Below are 22,207 nucleotides of genomic sequence, written 5' to 3'. Positions count from 1 at the left end.
TTAAGAAACGCCTACTCTACCCCATTTGGAAATGCTGGGTTTTTTTTTTAATATTTTGATTGGAGCCCGGTGGTGCCTAGTTAATTTTTCTGTAGGCACCTTCTAGTATGTAGTTAGGTCATGGAAGGATAGAAGACAAGAAGGGTAACAAGTCCAGCTAAAGAAAAAAAAAAAAAAAAAAAAGAACCACCCAAAAAACGAAAAATTATGCCCACTGGGTAGACAATTTATGACAAGAAGTTGCCCAGACAAGTGCAAAATGGCGTCGGAAGAAATGTTTGCAGTGCAAATAATGCCATCATCGTAAAAAAGAAAAGCATCAACAGGAGCAGATAATGTTCCTTTTGATGTTCTCTGAATGCGTCGCCACACACACACATTATTATATTCCGTATTTTATTTATTTATTTTTATTTTCTGTTTTGGTAATATTATCTACACTGATGTCACGTGTCCAATTTTTTTCTGACTGAAGATGTTAATGCTAATTTGTTTATTTAACCCAGTATGTCTGTAGAAGATTCCACTAATGAGGAAAAAACACTGCTAGAGAAGGAGAGATAGAGTTACGCAATAGATATATACGCTTCGAGCGAAAATTAAAAATATAAATATCTATTGCGAAATTACAGTTTGGTAATGTACGGAAATATTCTACGTATAGGTTTTCTTTTTGGTATCTTTCCTTATTGCCATTTGGGTAATAATAATAATAATAATAATAAATAAAAAGCTAAATCGATGTCTTATTTTTCCACATTTTTCTTTCCGTGTTTTACCGATGTTAATGGTCGTTTTGTGGAATTTACCGAAGACTGTTATTGCTTTTTATCTTGAATAGCAAGTAGACCATTAAAGTATTCTCCTACATACGGAATGGTAATCTCCGTTTACGTCCTTATATGGTCACACTTGACACTTAACATGATTCGTTTCGTCCTTGAAGAGAAAGGAATAACAATAAAAAAAAGTTTGATTATGATATCGACTTCGAGAAATTGTGGATGTCGTTGAGGTTTCCTTTCCTTTATAAGCTGATATCTTTTATATCGAGAAAATTCAGATACAGTAGATACAGAGCGGTAATATTTTTTGCTCAGTTTCTAAAAAAATTCTAAAATTTCAAAATTTTATTAATAACTCGGGTTATATCAGGAACGTTATATAAAAAAAGGTTATGTCAGGAAGGGACTGAGTGACCGTCAAACCGAAAGATACCCAGGCCATATCGCCATATGGCAATATCGGCTCATTGTTCTCACGGACTGGATATATATACTTCTAGCAATTTATTCATAAAAAGGCATTTTTACATTACAAAATATACACTACAATCATAACAACTATAAAATCATAATCTAAGTATAAAATCAGTTGCCCGATTGAGTGACCAATTTCGTTTGGAAACTATAGTATTTTAGAATGTCTTTTTCTGTCGTCACGGCTCTTGTATTGATTTTCAAATACTATACCACCGTATTTTTCACAATTAATAATTGTCACTAATTTTCAAGTGTAAATTATAACCAGTCAGATGAGTCCCGATGCTGATATCAATGCAAAAGCTATCAGGGACATTTTCTGCAACTCGAATTCGGTCGAAAATATTTCATGTGAGGAATTCGCGAATATTGTGTGTAGTTTCCAAGAAGTGTGATATAAAAGAAAACTTCACGATATTTTGAAAGATACATGTAGGCCTACTTCAAAAACTTACAACTTTTTTTCACCAACAGTTTTTATACTTAGGCAAGGGTGGCTCGAGCTCACCTGCCAGCCGAGTGCAGACCTTCATGTAACGCCCCTAAAGACGACCCTCGTTAAAGGCTGAAAGTACTTTTAGACTAGGTAAATCTGGGATAAGAATGATCTTTTATCCGTCGAAACCGTATGCATAGTTTATCCATTAAAATATTCTTGATCATACGGCCTGCTTTTAAAGAAACTTTCCTCTTTTTTTCTTGGTCCAGAGTAATTTCGCCGTTCTCAATTATGACGTGTGATAGAATCCATTCTTATTTCAGGAATCACGGCCCCAGGCCCGGTCCGTTCCCTCAAGTTTTGTCAATATCTTCGTTTTCAAGGCATGGCTCAAAAGAGTGACAGCACATGGCGTCATGAATTTTTATTGTTCCAGAATTTGAAAAATTTGTGTCTAAACTAAAAAACTAAACTGCCGCCCTCTTCCAACAAGCCACCCGAGTGCACCCTCGCTTAAGTCACCCCTGTATTCAGATAATTAGTTTATGCTTCTCTTCGTTATCCCGAGAATACTTGAGCATCTTATTTTCAAATATTAAGTTCATTATATAATCTGGTCTCATCAGTTCACTTACTATTTGATTTATAGGTGGTGTTACCATGGAACAAACAGTGTCAAAAATGAGGGATTTTTTTTTCAATCTGCCTTATCATACAAAAACTAATTTTTATACTTCAATCGATTTCAAAACAACATTCCCAGAAACGACAAATTTTTAAATAAAGAAATCAATAGAAAACGCGCAAAATCTCTCTTATTGGTGACAAAAATGAACGTATTGTACGTAAAAAAATTGAGAAATTATTATTTCTTCTGTAGTGTTGGTTTTTCTCCAATACGTGCAGTTGCGTAAAAAAGCCATCCCATTATTGGACTGATAAATATCGTTACCTCATTCAAAGTGATAATTTTTATTTAAAGTCATTTTCATGGAAAAATACAGATTGCATACGCATCACGTACGGGTAATATTCATAAATTGACTAATGAAAATACCGTAATTGTGAAATAAGATGATAAGTGATATTCAAATAAAACTTTTTATCACCGGTGTTGTGATGTTGAATATTTTTCAGTACATGGAGTATGGGAAATAAAAGAACCCTAGCACACACCTGAATGTTTTTATATTTCTACACAATTATTTTAATTTAATAATTTTTTTTCAAGTTATTTCCATACGAATTTTTTTATAAAATGAAAATTTTTGAAAAATCATAATTAGATAATTTAATCATATCATTTATAAAAATCATAAATTTTTTTTAGAAATTTCATATTAATTTTCGATCCGAATTTTCTTTTACTGATCACGAACAAAAATTTTCCAAAAATTGAAAAAGAAGAAAAGTCCCCCCCCCCCCCCATTCCTCACGTGAATGCGAAAATTTCACTTTTTAAGGTGCAGATAATAAATGAATTACAGAAAATATAAATTAGAAAACAACAGCGAAAATCTTATAATTCAAATTTCTATTTTCATATTTCATATATAAACCATTCTATCAACGTTTGATTCACGTCCCAAAAATTTTGCCAAAATTTGCTTGACCAAACAAATATCGCAATTTTTTTATTTTCAAAAGTTAATCACCATATTCATGAAATTTCATTCATCAAGCGTATATCCTTTGAAAATTATGTTATAAATGTCGTAAGCTAGCCTCGGATATTGCGTAAAATTGTTAATTACACGCTTGGGCATCATAAAGCCGCATTTCTTTTTCCATTATAACGTTGTGCAAGAAAACACCCAAAAAGATTTTTCCTCTTCTTTTTTTATTTTGTAGATAGATAGAGTATAAAATAAAAGGTGGAATGCCATGCACTTTGAAGATTGATGAAGCAAAATTGAGTTGTAAGTATCCGCCCCCGTATACCTTGTGTTTATTATCAGCCGAATTGTCGTACTAGATCTCTGAGAACGAACCTTCTATTTCACTGGTGATCTAGTTGTACCTATTTGATGACGTCTTCACGGAAACTGTTTTTCTTTTCTTTAAATCACTTTTTTTTTTCGTAATCATGTATATCACAAACTCTCTCGGTCATTTTTTATATTATTTTTACCATTATTTTCGCTTGTTTTTGCGAAAAAATATTACGCTTCCGTGTGGGATGTTGCTTTCTTTCGGAATCGCCATCATCGTGCAACAGGTGGGAGGGTCGGAATTTTGTTTCTTTCAACTTGTTTTCAACCTCAAGTAGAAAAATACGTACAACTTTGTTGTTATTTGAAGTCCATAAGTGGCTGATATGAACGACGTGTTTTACTGTTTTAGGAAACGCCGAGAAAAGTTGTTTACTTATACCTCTTTAAAACCTTATATACGCACCTAGATGGCACGATTAAAAAAAATGAGCCATTATTTATTTGTTTTTTATGTGGTTATCAGGTTGTGTGAATGGGTTATCCATATAAATAACAACAGTGTTATTATTTGCCGAAATTTGTCCTATATTCAGTGCCTGAGAAAAGGAGGTGAAAAATTATATTAGGCTTATAAAAAACACGTTACATAAATTGATGGTTAAAAAATTTTAGAATAACGTAATGGCTTAAATTTACAAAAAATTTAGGGTTTATTTTTCAAGTTATGTACCCAAAAAATTACGCGATATTGATGAATCTTCTATCTTTTAACATGAAGAACAACTACGCTCTAATAGAAAAATTCCATTAAAAATATTATTTAACTATTGCTTTATTTGAAATTTTGTACACATATATTTGATTGTATATGCTATCACACGCCAGTATTATGTTCTACATATCTCTGATACTTAACTTTTTTTTCAAATTTTCAAGGAAAAAAAATTGCATCAAAAACAGCTTGCCCTGCCCTTATGATAAAATAGCATCATATCAATGTTATTGAATAAAATTTAATTCAAAACAAAGGAAACATTGTTCAGTTCATAAAAAGATTCGAGATACATTCATAAATACCTTGAGTAATACAAAAATATTTCATTTTTATTTGAGTTTTAAAATTTAATTTTAAATAAGATTGAGGTAATTAAACCCTTTTCATAGTTTTATTTATGTGAAACACAAAGCAACATGTTGAAACCCAATTACAGTTTGAAGTAAAAATCAAAATTAGTACAGAGTACGAATTACGAATAAATAGTGAAGTACATTAAATACAAATAAAGTAACAAAAATTACACAAAATACAAAAACTCTACACAACGATATATACAACGCAATCACAACCAGAATCTTCTAAAGTCGGTAACAGGTGAATGAAAAATATCCAGATGTCAAGGATTTATCATTATCAAATTCAGAAAATCTATTTACAGCCCGGCATTTACCAATATTAGCATTGAATGATTTGACGGCAAATAAGCAATTTGATCTTGTATTGTGGCGCTTTATAATAAAACATATTTCGTTAAGAATGGATATGCAATCAATATGCTTATTCAACAGTTTCTTGAAAAAATAACGAGCAAGTAATCTCTGCGTTTTTGTGAACTAATAGCATTGAAACTGCTGCGTAGATGAGTGGCAGATAAAATATTACAAGGACCATGTTTTTTTAAATATAAATACCTCAGAAAATTGTTTTGAATAATTTCAAGACAATGGGTTAATGATAATTGAAGCGTATTCCCATTTAGATATTATGAGGATATTAAAAAGGGGGTATTAATGTCGTTGCAATCTCTCGACAATCTCTTAAGCAAACCAAGTTTTTTATATGATTCAGAACAAAGACTTCTAATATGATCAGCACAAAATTGAAATTGGTACTATCAATCACACAAATCTTTCGCAGAGGTTCTTCTAAGCAATTGGCTATTATTAATGCTATACGTATAAAATATTGCATCCCTTTTGTGAGTGAATGAAATAACAAAACATTTCTTTATCAATATTGAGATTAAGTATATTAATTAAACACCATTCATTAAGTATTGACAACTCATTTTGTAGGCAATAATATATATCTCAATACAATCAATACTTTTAAAAATCTTTAAATCATCAGTAGACAATTTTTTTGTGAAAAATGTGGAAAGATCATTGATAAAAATGATAAATGATAACGGATCCATGAAAGATTTCTGAGGTGCACCAGAACTAGCAACAAAACCTTGGCTTAAATTGAATTTATAGGACACACACATAAAACACTCTATTGGATAAGAAGGAAATAAACCAGTTCACTGATATATACTGTAAATATTAGAGTTAAAACCGATTTTTCATAATTTTGTTAATAAGAATTCCATGATCGACATGACCAAAATCTTTTGCAAAATCAATGTAACTGACATCAAGTTGACGTTTTGTATGGCTGGAAAATTTATGAACTGGACAGTGTGTTCTTCATAATGAATCAATTTTTATTCAACAGCATTGATGTCAAGCCATTTTATCATGTGCGCAAAGTGTTAATAATGCTCCTTTTTTTTCTTTTTTGTAAATTTGCAAGAAATCTAGTGATAGAGATATGTGAAACTTTGCACTGTGACATAAAATAGTACATATAATCAAATGTATGTGTACCAAATTCGAAATAGATCGATGGTTAAAAAGTATTTTTAGTGATGTATCTACTAGAGCATTGTTTTTCACTATATATAAAATATAGAAGACTCCTTAACCCTAGATAACTAAACTTAAATAAGTGTTACTCAGTAATCTATTAGACGAATGTATAGTTATCTAGGGCTAGTTCTGTAAGAATCAGATTTTTTTAGTCGTGATAGATAACTTAGATAACTGAAAAATCAGACTGGATATTTGCTAAATATAGAGTGATTTGTGGTTGACTCATATTCGATACGTTATCTTGAACAATTTTTTAACTTTACATGCAGTTTTGTTTTCTAAATTTCATGATGAGACTTGGTGATACACAAAATATGTAAGGTATTCAAGGTTTTTTTTTTTATAGTGAGGCTGTTGACACGATACAACAACTAGATAAATCATTCACATTATTTTCAGAGTTAATAATGTTCAAAAAATAGATGAAATATACTTATTTTCTCACCATGAACATTTTTAGCTATGTTCTTTCCTTTAGTAAATAACATAATAACAGTTTCTCTCTTGTAAATTATCATTTTTTTTTTCGTATTCATGGGCTCTGTGCAGTTTATTGGCGTTGAGGTAATTTGTATTTATTTTTAAAGCTTATATATTATCTTTAAGTATTTTCTATTTTCTCTTCAGTGGAGTCTCTGTACAAAAAATTTCAAAGTAACAAATTTTTTGCTGGAACTATCATATTCTCATTAACTTAGTTTAATGAGTTATTATCTCATTTAGAAAATTATTTCTCTATAGTGAATTTTATGCATTTTACTATCAACTTTTTGATCCATATAAGTGACTTCGTTGCAAGCAGACTCAACTGTCCTTCTTATAACATATTTCTATTTATAAAAGCATGCACGAAGCCTATGACTATTTTAATTGATAAGAATTTATATATAATTTTGAAAATCAAGGTAATTTGTTTTGCTTATTATCTCACATTATTATTATTACATCTAATTACCCATCATATGCAGTATCAAAGTGCAGTACAGTAAGATAAAAGTAGCGATGTTCATGACTTTTGCTCTCTCGTTCAAATAAAATTACAAATTTTATGGCATTTTCATTTTTATTAAGTAAATAAATCAATTCCACGAAAAAATTGAATTAGTTTTCAAAAATAACGCATCAGAGATAATTTCCTTCAAAAAACAATTGCATTAAAATGTTTATTTTGGTCTAGAAAAATAATACAGTAACATACATCTACACTCAATATTCGCCCCGAACAAAAGTTTTGAATAGTTTTGTTTTTCAATTGTTTACAAGTATTTTTTCCTTTTGTTTCAATTGAAAATTAAGCAGCAATTAAATACTTTTATGATATTAATTTTATAAATTCTACATAATTACAGAAAGTACAGAAAATATCAAAACTAAAATATGATCATACTGAACAAATATAAATGGTAACTCAGAATAGAAGGAAATAATTTCAATAATAATGGGGGAAATAAATTCAGAGATATTATGAAGGAAATAATTTTAAAAGCACTAAAAATCCAGAATTAATGAAGGAAATAGTTTCAAAATTATTAAGAATCCATAATTAATGAAAAAAAGATGCAGAATTGTGTTAAAAATCCAGAATTAACGAAAGAAATAGTAGTTTCAGAATTGTTAAAAATCCACAATTAATCTTTTACAGGCCGAATTTAGATTTGAATTGATTTCCGTAATTTTTTCCTATCATTTCCCGTTCTAATCTTTTAATTTAGAGACATCCATCAAAAAATTTACGAAAAAAAAAAAATTTCCTGTTAATTTTGTGAACTTTCCCATCGCCCGTAGAACAACATTAAAAAAATTAAAAGCAAATTTATTAAATTTTATTCTTCCTTAAAAATGGGTAATTTGAAAAAGTTAAATTTATGACATAAGTGTCTGAAATGAATGAAATTTTTGTTTCGTAATTGTTTATTTTGTTTCGAAATTTTTTGTTTTTTTCGGGGGGAAACAAAAATCAAGTGCTTTCATGAATGAAAAATAATTTTTTTTTTTGTTATAACTAATAAAACATGGCGGAAAGGTTAAATTTATTGAAAAATTTCACGGACCGACAAAAATGGAAAAATTAATTTGCGGACCGGCCAAAACTGAATAAATGTAAGCAATCATTTGAGAACCGAAAAAAATAAATGAAAGAAATAATTTGTTTACCGGCGAAAAATAAATAAATAGATTAAATAGTTGAGGAGCGGTACAAAATAAACCGTAATACCAGAGCCGTAAATACCAGAAATAATTTGCGGACCGGCAAAAAAAAAAATGTATACCGTAACTGGGAGAAATAACTTTCTAACCAGCAAAAATTAAATGAATGGTAGAAATGATTTGCGGACCAGCAAAAATGAATGAATAGTAGAAATGATTTGCGGACCAGCAAAAAATGAATAAATAGTAGAAATGATTTGCGGATTGGCAGAACAAGTGAATAGGATAAATACTTTGCAGACGAGCTAAAAATATATAACGTTACTAGGAGGCATAACTTGCTGACAGGCAAAAAATAAATGGATGAGTGAAACGATTTGCTGACAGGTAAAAAAATGAATGAAGGACAGAAATGATTTGTGAACTGGCAAAAATGTAAATGGGAGGAACAATTTTCGGACCGGCAAAAAAATACTTACTGTAAATAGGAGAGATACTTTTTGGACAGACAAAAAAATAAATAAATGACATGAAAATGGGATGGGAGAAATAATATGTGGACCGGTCAAATACGTACCATAACTACGAAAAATGATTTTTGAACCGGCAAAAATACATGAATGGTGAGAAAAGATTTGCGGACCGGAAAAAAAATGGAAATAATTTGCGGGTCGGTAAAACTAAATAAATAAAGGGGAAAAATATTTCGTAGACGTATGACTAGTACTGAAATAAAAACCGTATTTATAAATTGAATCTAAAATTATTTAGCAGCCTTAAGAATAGGGCAAAATTCTCAAGGACCTTCCCCGGACCAGTGGTTGAAGAATTATGCTGTAGCCTATGGGTTCTTAACCTTTTTCATCCGTGACCCAAAATAAACAGCATGATTAACTTCGTGACTCATCACCTGTTATTAATTTAAAAATTCAATGTAATATGTATTAAATATTTCTGGTTAACAAAATGTTTAGTTTTCGAACCCTGGTAAGACTGACAATCCATGATGTGGGCCAACTGCGCCTGAGCCCCGAATCAAACAAGGGACATCAGGTTATTAAAAGCTTTCCATAGTTTTCAATTTACAGTGAAACCTCGCTGCAACGATACTTGATATAACGATAAATCCCTCTACAATGATACTTTTTCAAGTCTTGTTCGGAAATGTCTAATGTAAAACTGCTGCCTCTCGCTGTAACGATAATCCCTCTACTATGATATTTTTCCTTGGTCCACAGAGTAGCGTTGTATCGAGGTTTCACTGTATTTTTTCTAAAATTCTGAATTACTTCTCTCTTTAATTTTCAATTATCTTTCACAAATTTTTGAATTATTTTTAATTTATTCTTGAGTTATTTTTCATCAATTATGGAATTACTTCTCGCTTTAATTTCCAATTATCTTTCATTGATTTTAGAATTATTTTTCGTTAATTATTGAGTTATTTTTCATTAATTATTGAGTTATTTTTCATTAATTATTGAGTTATTTTTCATTAATTATTGAGTTATTTTTCATTAATTATTGAGTTATTTCACTCTTTAATTTTCAATTATATTTTATTAATTTCAGAATTATTTTCCATTAATTCTTGAGTAATTTTTCATTAATTCGGGTATTATTCCTCTATTTAATATTCAGTTATTTTTTTCATTGCTTTTAGAATTATTTTTCCCTTTAATTTTAAATTACCTTTTATTAATTTCAGAATTATTTTTCATTAATTCTCGAGTTATTTTTCATTAATTCCGGAATCAGTTTCCATTAATTAGGAAATGTTTCTCATCAATATTCTGGATTCTAAGTTGACTCTTGTACGACCCATCTCAGGAACCCCTGTGACCCGAGCTCGGATCGCTACCCATAAGTAAAGAACCCACTGCTAAGAGCCTAATCGTAATATCTAATTCGTCGGTTCAAATTATCAATAAATAATTTCGCTTAATTCTTCCTTGAAAAAGATAATCGTTATTATTGTTGTTGTTGTTGTTGTATAAGACACACAGGCATATTAGACAAGTCTTCTCTTTCCCCCCCCCCCTCCACCCCTCCTTTTCCCCATGATAACAATCATCATCATCATCGTTGGCTTCTGACTCAACGCACTTATCAACCAGAAATATAATCATATAATCCCTCCTCTCTTTTTACCTCCATGTTTTTTCAACTCTTTTTTTTTTTTCCTCTACATAATCTTTCTGTGTATTTGTGAAGCGGGAACGAGGAATGACTAGAGCCATCATACGAGAAAAACTCTTCATTTCGCGGATGGACGGGCAACTATGCGGTCGTCCACAGAGTTCTCTCTCTCTCTCTCTCTCTTTTTCCTACGTATGAGCAACGAGTGAATGGGATTTAACACTGAAAAAGAAAAATCACACAAACTACAAGTCAGTCTCTCTCGGGACACGTTAGCGTGCGCATCTCACGTCAACAACTCGTGATAATCGCGAGCGCAATTTTTTTTTTTTTGTTTCCGAAGGAATTTCTATAATTATAATTATTTTTAAATTCCACGGTGCCATCTCTCGGTCGAAGAAACTACGCTCGATTTATTTATTATCCGTATTGCACGCGTCGGAGCAACAGCTGTTGGCGTTACACATGTGGAAACGGACTTGCGGTGTGACTAAATATACCTCTTGAAGTCTATCTCGATGGCTCTACTAACATTAAAATTTTCTGAGTAGAGAAGAAAAAAGTAATCGGAAATGGAAGATTACGGTCCCGTAGTGGACCCGGACTATCGGGTGAATGGTTTCGATCCCGTCGATTTCGAAGTGACTCTGTTAGAGCCTAGGCCTTTCAGGCCCTTCAAAAGCAGTGAAGAGTACTTGTATGCTATGAAAGAAGACCTCGCCGAATGGCTGAATGGATTGTACGAGGGATTGGACCTGAACGCCGATAACTTTCTGGAACAATTGGAGACTGGTGTCACACTTTGTCAACATGCGAACTATGTCGTCAGAAAGGCTAGAGAGTATTACCGGTCGATTGGAGGTGAGTGAAACACTTCAATATGTCCGGCATAGAAAAAGTATTTGTTACGGTAAATGTGATAAATCGCTTATATCATACGTAATAACTGGTTATTATGGGAACTTACCAATCGTCTTGGTAAGTGTGATAAATTTACCATTTTTACCGGTTAATACCCAAGTGTCGTTGGTAAATGGTGTTGGTAATGTCGTTTGATAATTACTGAAAACATCCCCACTTTTACCGCGGTTATGAACAATAACCACAAGTGCCATTGAAAAGTTTGATAAATACTTGAAATTTATTGCCTTTATCTGTAATTATGCATAATAATGCCCTAGTGGAGTAGGTGATTTCCATGGAGTAGGTGGATGAATATAATCGGACCCCAATGTAATGATATAACAAATTTTACGATAGTACCCCGACATAATGACACAATAGATGTATGAATTATCATATACATCATATCACATAGTACGATTTATCATGTTCACCAATGACGCGACGCTTGGGTATTATGCATAATTCCCAGTAAAAGTGGCAAATATATTTTAGTACTTATTAAATTTATCTACGACGCTTGGGTACTATGCATAATTGCCAGTAAAAGGGATTTAGAGAAATTTATCAATCTTATCAAAATGCTCGGCGATTGTGCATAATAATCGGATTTATTACATTTACCGTACCATATTCATGATATGAAAAAATTATTTATTTATGTATAGGAAATATTTTTTTCTAGCCATTGCGCCACGGACGTCCTGAGAGCGTCGTGCCACGTGATTTTTCTGAAGCCCAACCTGGCAAATTCTCGAAAATTTCTATCGGTTCTCATTTTTACGAGGTCCCCACTTTTCTTGAGGCCCCTGGACCGTGTCTGGGTGGACCCATGCTTTAAGATGGCACTGGCCATTACCAGGAATTCAGCGAAAAAATAGCTAGTGAAAAATAGTTATAGAAATAATGTATATAGCAGGGGAGCTTGAAAAATCCAACAAAAATATAGGCGGCAGCCAAATTTCTTAGGAGCAAAGCATGATTTTGGTGTCAAGGTAAAACAGTCTTAAATAATGTTTTCCCATGTCCTAAGTATAATATAAAAAAATTGCCCTAGAACAGAGTTTCTCAATTTTTCTGGACACAGCAACTAGTAAAATGAAAGAAACAATGAAACGGACCACCACCAAACGGACCGTATGATTGGTCAAGCCGCTGTACAGTCGAACCTCGTTGGCGGCACAGAGGTGCATGGCCCCCACATCCTGGAGTAGGGCCATAGGCTGGGATCTTTTGCGCTCCCCCGACCAGACTTTCACGGGCCCTGTTATGATGGATTTCCAGCGTGAAAAAACAAAAAATAATGAAAATCGTCCCGGGCCCCAGGGCTGGAGCCTTGCCAGCCCACCCCTTGTGGGGACCGTGCAGAGGTGGTCGGGTGAAGTTGGCTTTCTGCTGTTATCTAACTACAAGGCGCCAATCCAGGTGTACTTACATTCACGGTATTATTCACCATTCAAGGTACTTACGTAACATGATAAATTCAGGCATTGGCCATTCATGCTTCAAAATACAGAAGAGAGTTAACAGCATTAGTATAACATAAAACAAGCGTCAGAGCCGCACACACATACGCTCAAAACACACATTCCGGCATGTACCAATTCGTTAGAAATTTTTCGGAAGAACTTTTTCGCTGTATATGTACTGTTAAGTAGTAGTAGTAATGTGATAGGTCTAAATTTTTATATGAACCTACGTAAATTGAAACTTAATTAACCCAACATTTCATAGGACAGAATCATTTCTATGTTTATAAAATTGGATTTTCCAGATCTGTCCACGGACCATAGAGTGAGAAACGCTGCCCTAGAACATAGATATTATTTCAACTGACACTTCAACAAGTGTTCCTATAAGAGCGTGGACATCATATCAGAGATTTATAAAGCCTATTACTTTAAGAGCTCCTAAGAAAATATTGATATTTTTCGAGGGTTTGGCCAAAACAAAAATGTTGGAGAATCACTGATATAGATACTCTTCCATGTATCGCGATGATGACAATAACAGCTGAAATGTAATTTTACGCTCCACAAAAAAAAATGATGCTTTTACATGGAAATCGGGACGAAAATATTATGAGCTCTCCCACACATGATAAATATCTCGTAATATTTTACTTTCATAGCAATATAGCTCGAGGGAAGCTCAATCGCGTGTGATTTATAAACACCCATAGCAAGAGATTGTTATAGGAAGCATCTCAAAAGAAGTTTTGTAGGGTTTTTTACTTCTCGTTGATTTCTCTTCCTCTAGGATAAGCTTAAATTTCTTTTTTTTCTCGATATATTGTCTTTATTCTTATGATATAACTTGCATTGAATTCGAATCTAATTTAAAATCCACACCGATATGTAACGACTCGTGAAAATCGGGTCATCCTCATTCGATGTTCATTCGTTATCGATATTCTCGGTTCAGTTTTTCGTCGAACAATTGTGTGTGTTCTAACGATTGTACCGTGATTACGGTACTATCCAAACCCACAATCGCAACATGTTTAAAGTTACTGCATACTATGATATATCAACATGCCTTGAGTTATTCAGTTCATCAATGAAATATCACTAACGAATTTCAGTTCGGAAATATTGAGATTTTCCCATGTGCAAAATTTTAAACCATGTTTAAACGCGGATTAATATATACTGGGGGACAAAAAATAACTGTGTACAACATTTTCTCCGAGTAATTGTTTTATTAATTAAAATTACAAATACTGTCGAATACCGTTATAGAGAAAATCTCGTTTTAACGAACACTTTTCTAATCCCTCTAGATAAGTTTACATAGGAACAATGCAAAAATCTGGAATTCCTTTAAGACGAAATGTCGTTATAATGAAGTCATTTCTCCGGTCTCTTGCAGTTCGTTATAACGGAATTCGACTGTACCATCCGTAACATAAATACGTATATACATATGTTAAAAACCACATCCACTCGAATTTAAAGTAGCTTCCTTTGGCTGCGATACAAAGCTTCGAAAGCTTTGTAAAATTTTGAGTTTTGCTTTGCACCTCTTCGATTGAATGTTCACCCCCATTTCCATCTCAGAGTTTTCTTCAGCAATGCTAAACTAGGTAACATGCGGGTTCTCCAAAATGAACTACATGCTATGATCCATCGGAACAGGGAAACATGGTGGCCATTCAGATGTGATGGAATCAGGAAAATGAGCCTTGCACCGCTGCTGGTTAACTTTTGCTCTGTGAGCTGGTGCTGAATCTTATTGGAATGTCCAAAGGTCTTTTCGAAAATGCTTCCAGCCCATGGAAGCACAATAGCTTGCAAAATATCTTACTGGTGAACATGTTGATCGATTGTGACCCCTTTTCTTCCCCCCCCCCCTCACAAAATCGGGAGATGTCTCTCCATTGGAACAGATTCCATCCCAAACTATAACGGATTGAGGCATTTGACGTCACTGAACAATGGCTGATGATCCTGGAATGTCTGAAGACCAGTATTTATCATTTTGATGATTGTGAATCAGAAGTTTACAAATCACCGATGATTTGGGGAGATTTTGGTTGGAATGGTCAGACTACTCTGTCGATTCTTGAGGGAAGTCACGACTCGATCATTGATCATTGATAATTTTTGTCGAACCACGGTCATTTTCTACACGCGAGGGCTAATTAGACCTGGACCTACAATTTATTGTCGATTCCGAACGGCAGGCTTGTTTTTTTATACCCATCGAGAGGTTGGTACGCTAACCCCTCGATGGGAGGCTCCCTGCGACAGCAATTTTTGACAAGACTCGAAGAAGAATCAGGAAACCCTCGAACAACATTTGCTACCATTTGACGGGCTTCTTAGGGATCCGAGTGAGAGTTTCAGCAGGAAAATGTTTCCTTTCCTACTCCGACCTGCACAGAGCAGTATAGATCTTGACAATAAATTTTCTTAAATTAGACTGACCAGCATTAAGCCCAGGTCTAAACTTGATAGAGAATTCTTTGCGGCATTCTTATCCATGAGGTTTATAATCATGGAAAGCAATAAATAACTCTATAGAAGGATTCGGTATGGCTTTCGAGTATGCTAACATTCCCCGAAGCCAGAAATCGTTCAAAGTACGATTCAGTCAATGGGAACATGTTTTTCCTTTTAAGTAATACAGAGACAGGAGAACATCATTGACTTTTTATTTTGGCATTTCATATATTGCACCAGGGTTTTTTTGTGTGGTGCTTAAACTTTTGAGACAGATTTGAATGCCCAATTTACTATTTTATACCAAAAATCATGCTTGAATTATTACTTGTGACTTTTCATGTGAATTATAGATATGGTATTAAGTCACCTAATTAGTAAAAATATCAAAAGTTTACTTGCTGTTAATTTCTCTTCGTATTTGTCTTATTCCTTTTGTGATTAAACTTTTGAGACGGACTATATCAAGCACGTTTTCTCCAAGTCTTTACGATGAGCAATCATCGCATATTGTGTAAAGTCAGTCTTATCGGAAGCGATGATTGCTGGAAAACCCTGTAAACTAAGCAATTAATTCAACGCTGTTCTTATTACAGTTCATTGTGAGTGAATTTATGAGCGCGAGATAATATTGTTTTTTCTTCTCGTGACGAGCATGAAATCAGGTTCATTTTTTTTTGTTCTATCTTTTAATATCTACCGCCCATTATGCCCATAATTATCCGAAAAAAACGTTCTAAAAGAAGCGGCAAATTTGAAAAAAAAAGCGGCACTCACTACAAAAACAATAACAGCAACGTCGTAAGAAGCGACGTTAACGTCATTGTAATTCGTTCAGGGCCCCGATTTAATGCATTGACATCCATGCCGGGTTCTTGCACCTGTTTTTTCGAACAAAATAAGAAGCGTGGTGGATCCTACAAGGGTCAGCTGACCCATCCCTTTTTTTCCCCACTTTTCAACTGGTCGCGCCCATGGAAGCCACTAAAATCGTGACTCGAATTTCTGCAATTAACAATTTTGCTCATTAGAAGGTGATCACGCTGTATGGAAATGTGTAGTCTTATTTTTAATTCTCGTTAAATGATCCATTCCGATCACGTCTAATGATGAGTCAGTCACAGTCAACTGAATGAATGAATGAGTGTCTGTATAACGCATTGACTTTTCTCGTAATTGACTTAGCCCTGAAAAATTAGACGTCTGGTTATTATTATCTGGTGAAAACAACCGATTTTGGGAACTTTATTAACTACCTAATTTACTTCGCAGCTGGTTTTCAACGAAGGGAGAGTCAAGGACGTTTCTACTATTCACTATTTTGGCTTGGTCAGTGGCGTATTCCACGTGCCACTAACTTCTTCCCTGATATCTCATTGAATCAATGACTCTTCAAAATACATCAAGATCATGAATAAAAAATATTCATGATCATAACACGGCGTACGCAGAATTTTCTCAAGGGGAGGGGGGGGGGGTTTATATTTTTTTCTACAAAATAACACTATAATCTCGGCTTGAGGGGAGGAGGGGGGGTTCTAACCCCTTGCGTATGCCAATGATAGAGAAGGTGTTTTAAATGAGACTTCCAATTTTATCTATAGAAAGATTTAAAGGGAGACCATAAGCTTAAATGAGAAAAAATGAGTAATATTCATTATTTTTATATTATATTTTGAACAGTATTCCAAAAAAACGGGTCCGTGGCATACACTTTATTAGCATACGGGGTCTATGGCTTTCATTTTATTGGGAATTGATTTTAGTGGTTCGTGGGACACAAAAGGTTAAGAACCCCCGGTGTAGGGTGTCCGTACTTAATGAGTTGAAGATCCGGAAGTCTCTTGCGGAAAAAAGTTAGCATCTGGTTAATTTTCCCGTGACAAATTTGTTTCCGAATCCAAAACGATTCCACGAAAACATTGCGGTAGTAACTAGGCTGTAGTCATTATATAAAATCTTGGCTATAAAGAAGGTGTATGTAGAGGTCTTCCACCCGTGGCCCAAACGTGGCCCTTTTGCTTTTCGTGCCCTCGAGCTTTTTGCTGTGGCCCACCGACCATTTTTAAAAAATGACTACTATACATAGAAAAACGATCAAATTCCAAAAACAAAACTCATTAAAGAGCTCTGTGGCTATTGGAATACTGTGAGAAACTTTCCAGATTCAACGGTAATGCTGTAGTATTTCATACATCAAAAGGGCCCTCATAATCCAGGGTCAAGAAAACCCGGAGCCAAAACAGTTTTACAAATACAAATACAAATACAACGCCACAACAGGCAAAATGCCCAACGAGGTGGCTGATAAAAAGATGCCCATAAAAATATGGTTGTCATATGTTTCAAAAATACAGCAACCCAATTAAAAATGCAATTAACACAAATTACAAACAATATATACACATGATAAAATATTATACAATGCCCATAAAGAATACTTATGGTTGTCTTATTCTAAGAATGGATAGCTTCTCGATTTACCCCAACATGTTTATCGTATTTCTTTTTAAACGTGTCAATTGTGTTACAATTTACTACCTCCGGGGGTAAGCTATTCCATTTATTAACAACCCTATTAGAGAAAAATTCCCTGCGACACCATAACCTTGCATTGTCCCTCACCAATCGATACTGGTGTCCCCTTGTAAAAGCAGTCGATTGGCGGTGTACTAAAAGTTCATGGTCCATCCTATCCATCCCATTGAAAATTTTGAACACTTCGATCATATCTCCTCGACACCTGCGTTCATCCAATGTAAACATATTCAAAAAATGAAGTCTTTCTTCATAACTCAAGCCCTGTGTGCCAATAAGGACACGCGTAGCTCTTCTCTGCACCCCTTCAACCAAGTCTATGTCCCTCTGTAGGTATGGTCTCCAAAACCTTACAGCATACTCCAGTCCAGGACGAACTAAGCCTCGAAAAAGCGGAAGAATGACTTTAGGAGAACGCGAAGAGACCTTTTTGAAAATGCGACCAAGCATTCTATTCGATTTTTTGACAACCGCTGAACAATGTTCAGAAAACTTAAGTCGCTCGTCAATGAGAATTCCCAAATCGGTGACTCTAGTTGCATCCGGGATAGTGACACCATTCAACTCGTACGAGAACCGTGGGTTGTTCGAACCAAAATGAGCGACCATGCACTTATCTACGCTAAACGTCATGCTCCATTCATTTGCCCATGCTGCAATCTTGTTTAAGTTGGTCTGGAGGAACTCCCTATCGCTTTCATTTCCGATTACCCCCATTAGCTTCACATCATCTGCGAATTTGCTAGTAATTCCATCGATACCCTGATCGAGTTTGTCGATAAAAAGTGAAAAAAGTATGGGGCCAAGGACACTTCCCTGAGGAACCCCACTTGTGACGTCTGTCCAACCAGAGAATTCCCCGTTCACCATAACTCGTTGCGACCTATCTCTTAACCACGATTCTATCCAATTCAGCAAGTTGCCCCCTATTCCAATCTCGTGTAAACGCTTCAAGAGTTTGCCATGTTGGACCCGATCGAATGCCTTCTGGAAATCAAGGTAAACAACGTCGACATTTTTGCTCTTACCCAAAGCCTTAGTCACGTAATCATAGTGGAGGTTGGAGACCTATGATTTCATACAGGCAATGTATTTTGAGAGGCCGAATTTGGCATCCAAAAAAGGTATACATAATTATAGAATTTTCAGATATGCTAAATAAACACCTTAATAAAATAAATTATTTTAGAATTATTGAAATTTCATAATTGATGAAAATCTATAACTAATGAAAAAATAGTTACAGAATTACCGAAAGAAATAACTGCAGAACTAGTGATAGAAATAATTTATTTTTAATAATTTTCATAATTATTAACAGCAATTTTCGGAATTGTTAAGTGAAATTGAAATTGTTAAAAGTATGAGTTATTCACGAAAGTATATTCATGAAAATATTAAGGATTTTCGAAGAAAATAATTTCATAATTAACAGAAATTTAAAATGAATGAAAAAATGATTTCAGAGCTATCGGACGAATATCAGATATAATAAAAGAAATAATTAATTAATGAATTAATTTATCACTGAGAGGAAGTTATTTGAAAATAAGTAAAAAATCAAATTCAACGGAAGATATAAATTCAGAGTAAATGAAAGCGTTCAATAATTTGAGCATAATCGTGTTTAATAACCGAGAATACCACGGTATGATTTGGTGGCCCGCGGGCTTCTTGGAAAGTTCCGTTTGGCCCGCAATGTCGGAAAAGTTGAAGACCACTCATGTACTAGATCATAAGCAAGTCAAAACGTGGATGGAAATCTTGTTCGTACAATACATGCAGCGAGTTGAAGAAATATCACACAATATTAACGACGCCATGTGACTATAGATATTATTAGCCACAGTTATACTGCCATATTAAATCAACATAACAGCTTTCAACAGTTTTTATTGGTGACCTCACCCATCAAGTTCATTGCAATTTCGATAGCCATCAGCATTTTTCTCAATAGAGGCAGGAAAGTACGCATAATCAATAACAATTTTCCCATGACCCGATTAATGCCTTCAGAAAAATTTCCGAATATCCCACACACACACATAAATGGTATTTTGTTGGGTAATTCGAAGAGAAAAAAAAAATCTCACATTTTCTCAAAGAGAAAATATACACGCGATTACTCTATTCTGTATCTCCATCAAGGACGTCTGAGTACGTATATAATAATAAGATGGTTGGCGACAGTTCGTTTCGGATTCCAGACGCTCGTCATACCCAAATAACAGCGCCTTTTGTGTGTGTGTGTATGTGAATGGCACAATATTCTGAGATCTTTGGATATTCGGCACACGTTTTACGACAGCGGAGGATGGCCTTTTGTTATAGTCGGTTTTGTCACTCCGAGTATACAGAAGATAAAATAAATAAAATGAATAAATTATATCAAATGTGCTTCTCTTTATCTTTTTGTATGCGTGGAAAGAGGGGGCAATTAAGGCTATTCACAAAAAATTTGTCGTAGGATCGACGATAACAGCTTATGTAGTAGAACGATAAACGGCTCGTCGCGCATTTCGGACGCCTCCTAAATCTCGCGGTGGCCTCGTCCATGCGAGTGAATTCGCCAAAACGTTATCTTATATCTCTTTGACCAAGGCCTTATATATATTTGATGAGAGATTACTATCGGCAGCACTTATACAGGGTGTTCCATAAATTGATTAGTAGTTTAAAAAATCCCATGAAAATTAGAGGAATCGGTATGTATTTGAATATAGTTTTTGCAAACAGTTATTCTCACGAAAGGGGGGGGGGGGGGTTGTTTTTTTTTTTGGTGCAGAAAATCTTTTTTGTTAAACTTTTTATCGATAGAGAGCGCCGAAAATCAGTCAGGCAGGAGTGATTTTGCCTGAACATTGATTCAATCCCTTCGGTGTCCGAAACATTCGTAAACCTTTAGCCGACAGTTCGTGGCGGAGGTAAAACAACTTCACCGATAGTCCACCAACATCGTTCACCCTGCAATTTATAGAACCCTGATTTGCGAGAGACAATTTACAGCACACTGTATATAACGACAAAAATTTTAACTTCTTCTTCTCCTGCCTAGACCATAGTTTCCCAACCTTTTTGTCCCACCGCCCCTTTCTTCAGAAATTTTTCTCCCCAACGCAATCTAACCCATAGGATCCTATGTTACACCCATAGCTTCTACCACCCCCCCCCCCGGAACATTCCATCGCCCCCAAGGGGGCGTTAACGCCCACGTTGGGAATCACTGCGCTAGACCATAAAAAGTCTCTATTCGTGAGAATGCTTGTTTTGTCATCCACATTCATGTTTGTGGGGCACCTGTACATGAATTTATTTGAATTAATGTTTGTCACCTCCCCCCGTGATGCTAAATATATACTGGGATTATTGACCAGATGAAAATACATTCGACAGCTATGGTGAATGGATATCATTATCCAAAATTGCAACTATACCAGATAAAAACCATTTTTCTCAGAAAAGATGACCAGTTACTAGAAATGCATAAATTTCGCAAAAAAAAAAATAATAACAAATTCGTCTTAAATATCGCATTTATTTGCTAAAATAGAGAAAATAAAAACTTTAAAATAAAAAATTTTGCATTCATCTGAAAAAAGAAATCAAATAAAAAATTTTCATTCACTCACAAAAATATATCTCAAATGAAAAAAAAAAATTGCATTCTCCTGCAGAAATATTTCGCAAATGAAAAATTTTGCATTCATTCGCAAAAAACTCTGGGATTTCAGTGCTCCAGCTTCCGGAAGACGGAATTAAAAATTCCGTCTTTTGCAAACAGTTATTCTCACGAAAGGGGTCTTTTATTTTGGTGCAGAAAATCTTTTTTGTTATACTTTTAAAAAGGAGAAAATTACCACAGGCACACTCACACAGAAACGTACTTCCTGATTACTAGCATTTTCATCTGCAATTGGCAGGCGCAATGAAGACATCCAAGAATCGGTAAAACAGTAGCGGGAATTACCAGTGTGTGAAACTGGTACCAAAATCACTGATCCTCAAAACCAAAACAATATATATATATATAGTTCAGTTTTGTTTTTTGTATTTTTTTGTAATTTTATTTTCTTTCACGTTTAAATGTAGGCTGGTGTATTCTAGAAAAGATCAGTAAACCCCGGAATAAAGAAAATTCTGACTATAAAATTAGCTGGGAATTCTGAGAAAAGAGACATTTTGCAAATGACATACCTAAATCAAACT

General features: G+C 34.3%; 1 protein-coding gene across 1 annotated transcript in view; it reads left to right on the top strand.

Annotated features, from left to right (window-relative positions):
- The first annotated feature begins 10,738 nt into the window (after window positions 1–10,738).
- The window catches only part of LOC149078625 (uncharacterized), a 53,714-nt gene continuing 42,245 nt past the window's right edge, over window positions 10,739–22,207 (top strand). Inside the window, exon 1 of the mRNA XM_089240759.1 lies at window positions 10,739–11,477. Within this exon, the coding sequence (XP_089096885.1) occupies window positions 11,189–11,477 (289 nt within the window). The 5' untranslated portion in view covers window positions 10,739–11,188. The remainder of the gene's footprint in view (window positions 11,478–22,207) is intronic.

This window comes from Pholcus phalangioides, unplaced genomic scaffold (genome assembly GCF_987345545.1).
Source record: "Pholcus phalangioides strain wild (caught in Gottingen) unplaced genomic scaffold, Ppha-v1.0 ptg000013l_1, whole genome shotgun sequence".
In the NCBI taxonomy this organism is placed as follows: Eukaryota; Metazoa; Arthropoda; class Arachnida; order Araneae; family Pholcidae; genus Pholcus; species Pholcus phalangioides.
The sequence above is the reverse complement of the archived record's forward strand: the minus strand, read 5'-3'. Positions and strand labels throughout refer to the sequence as shown.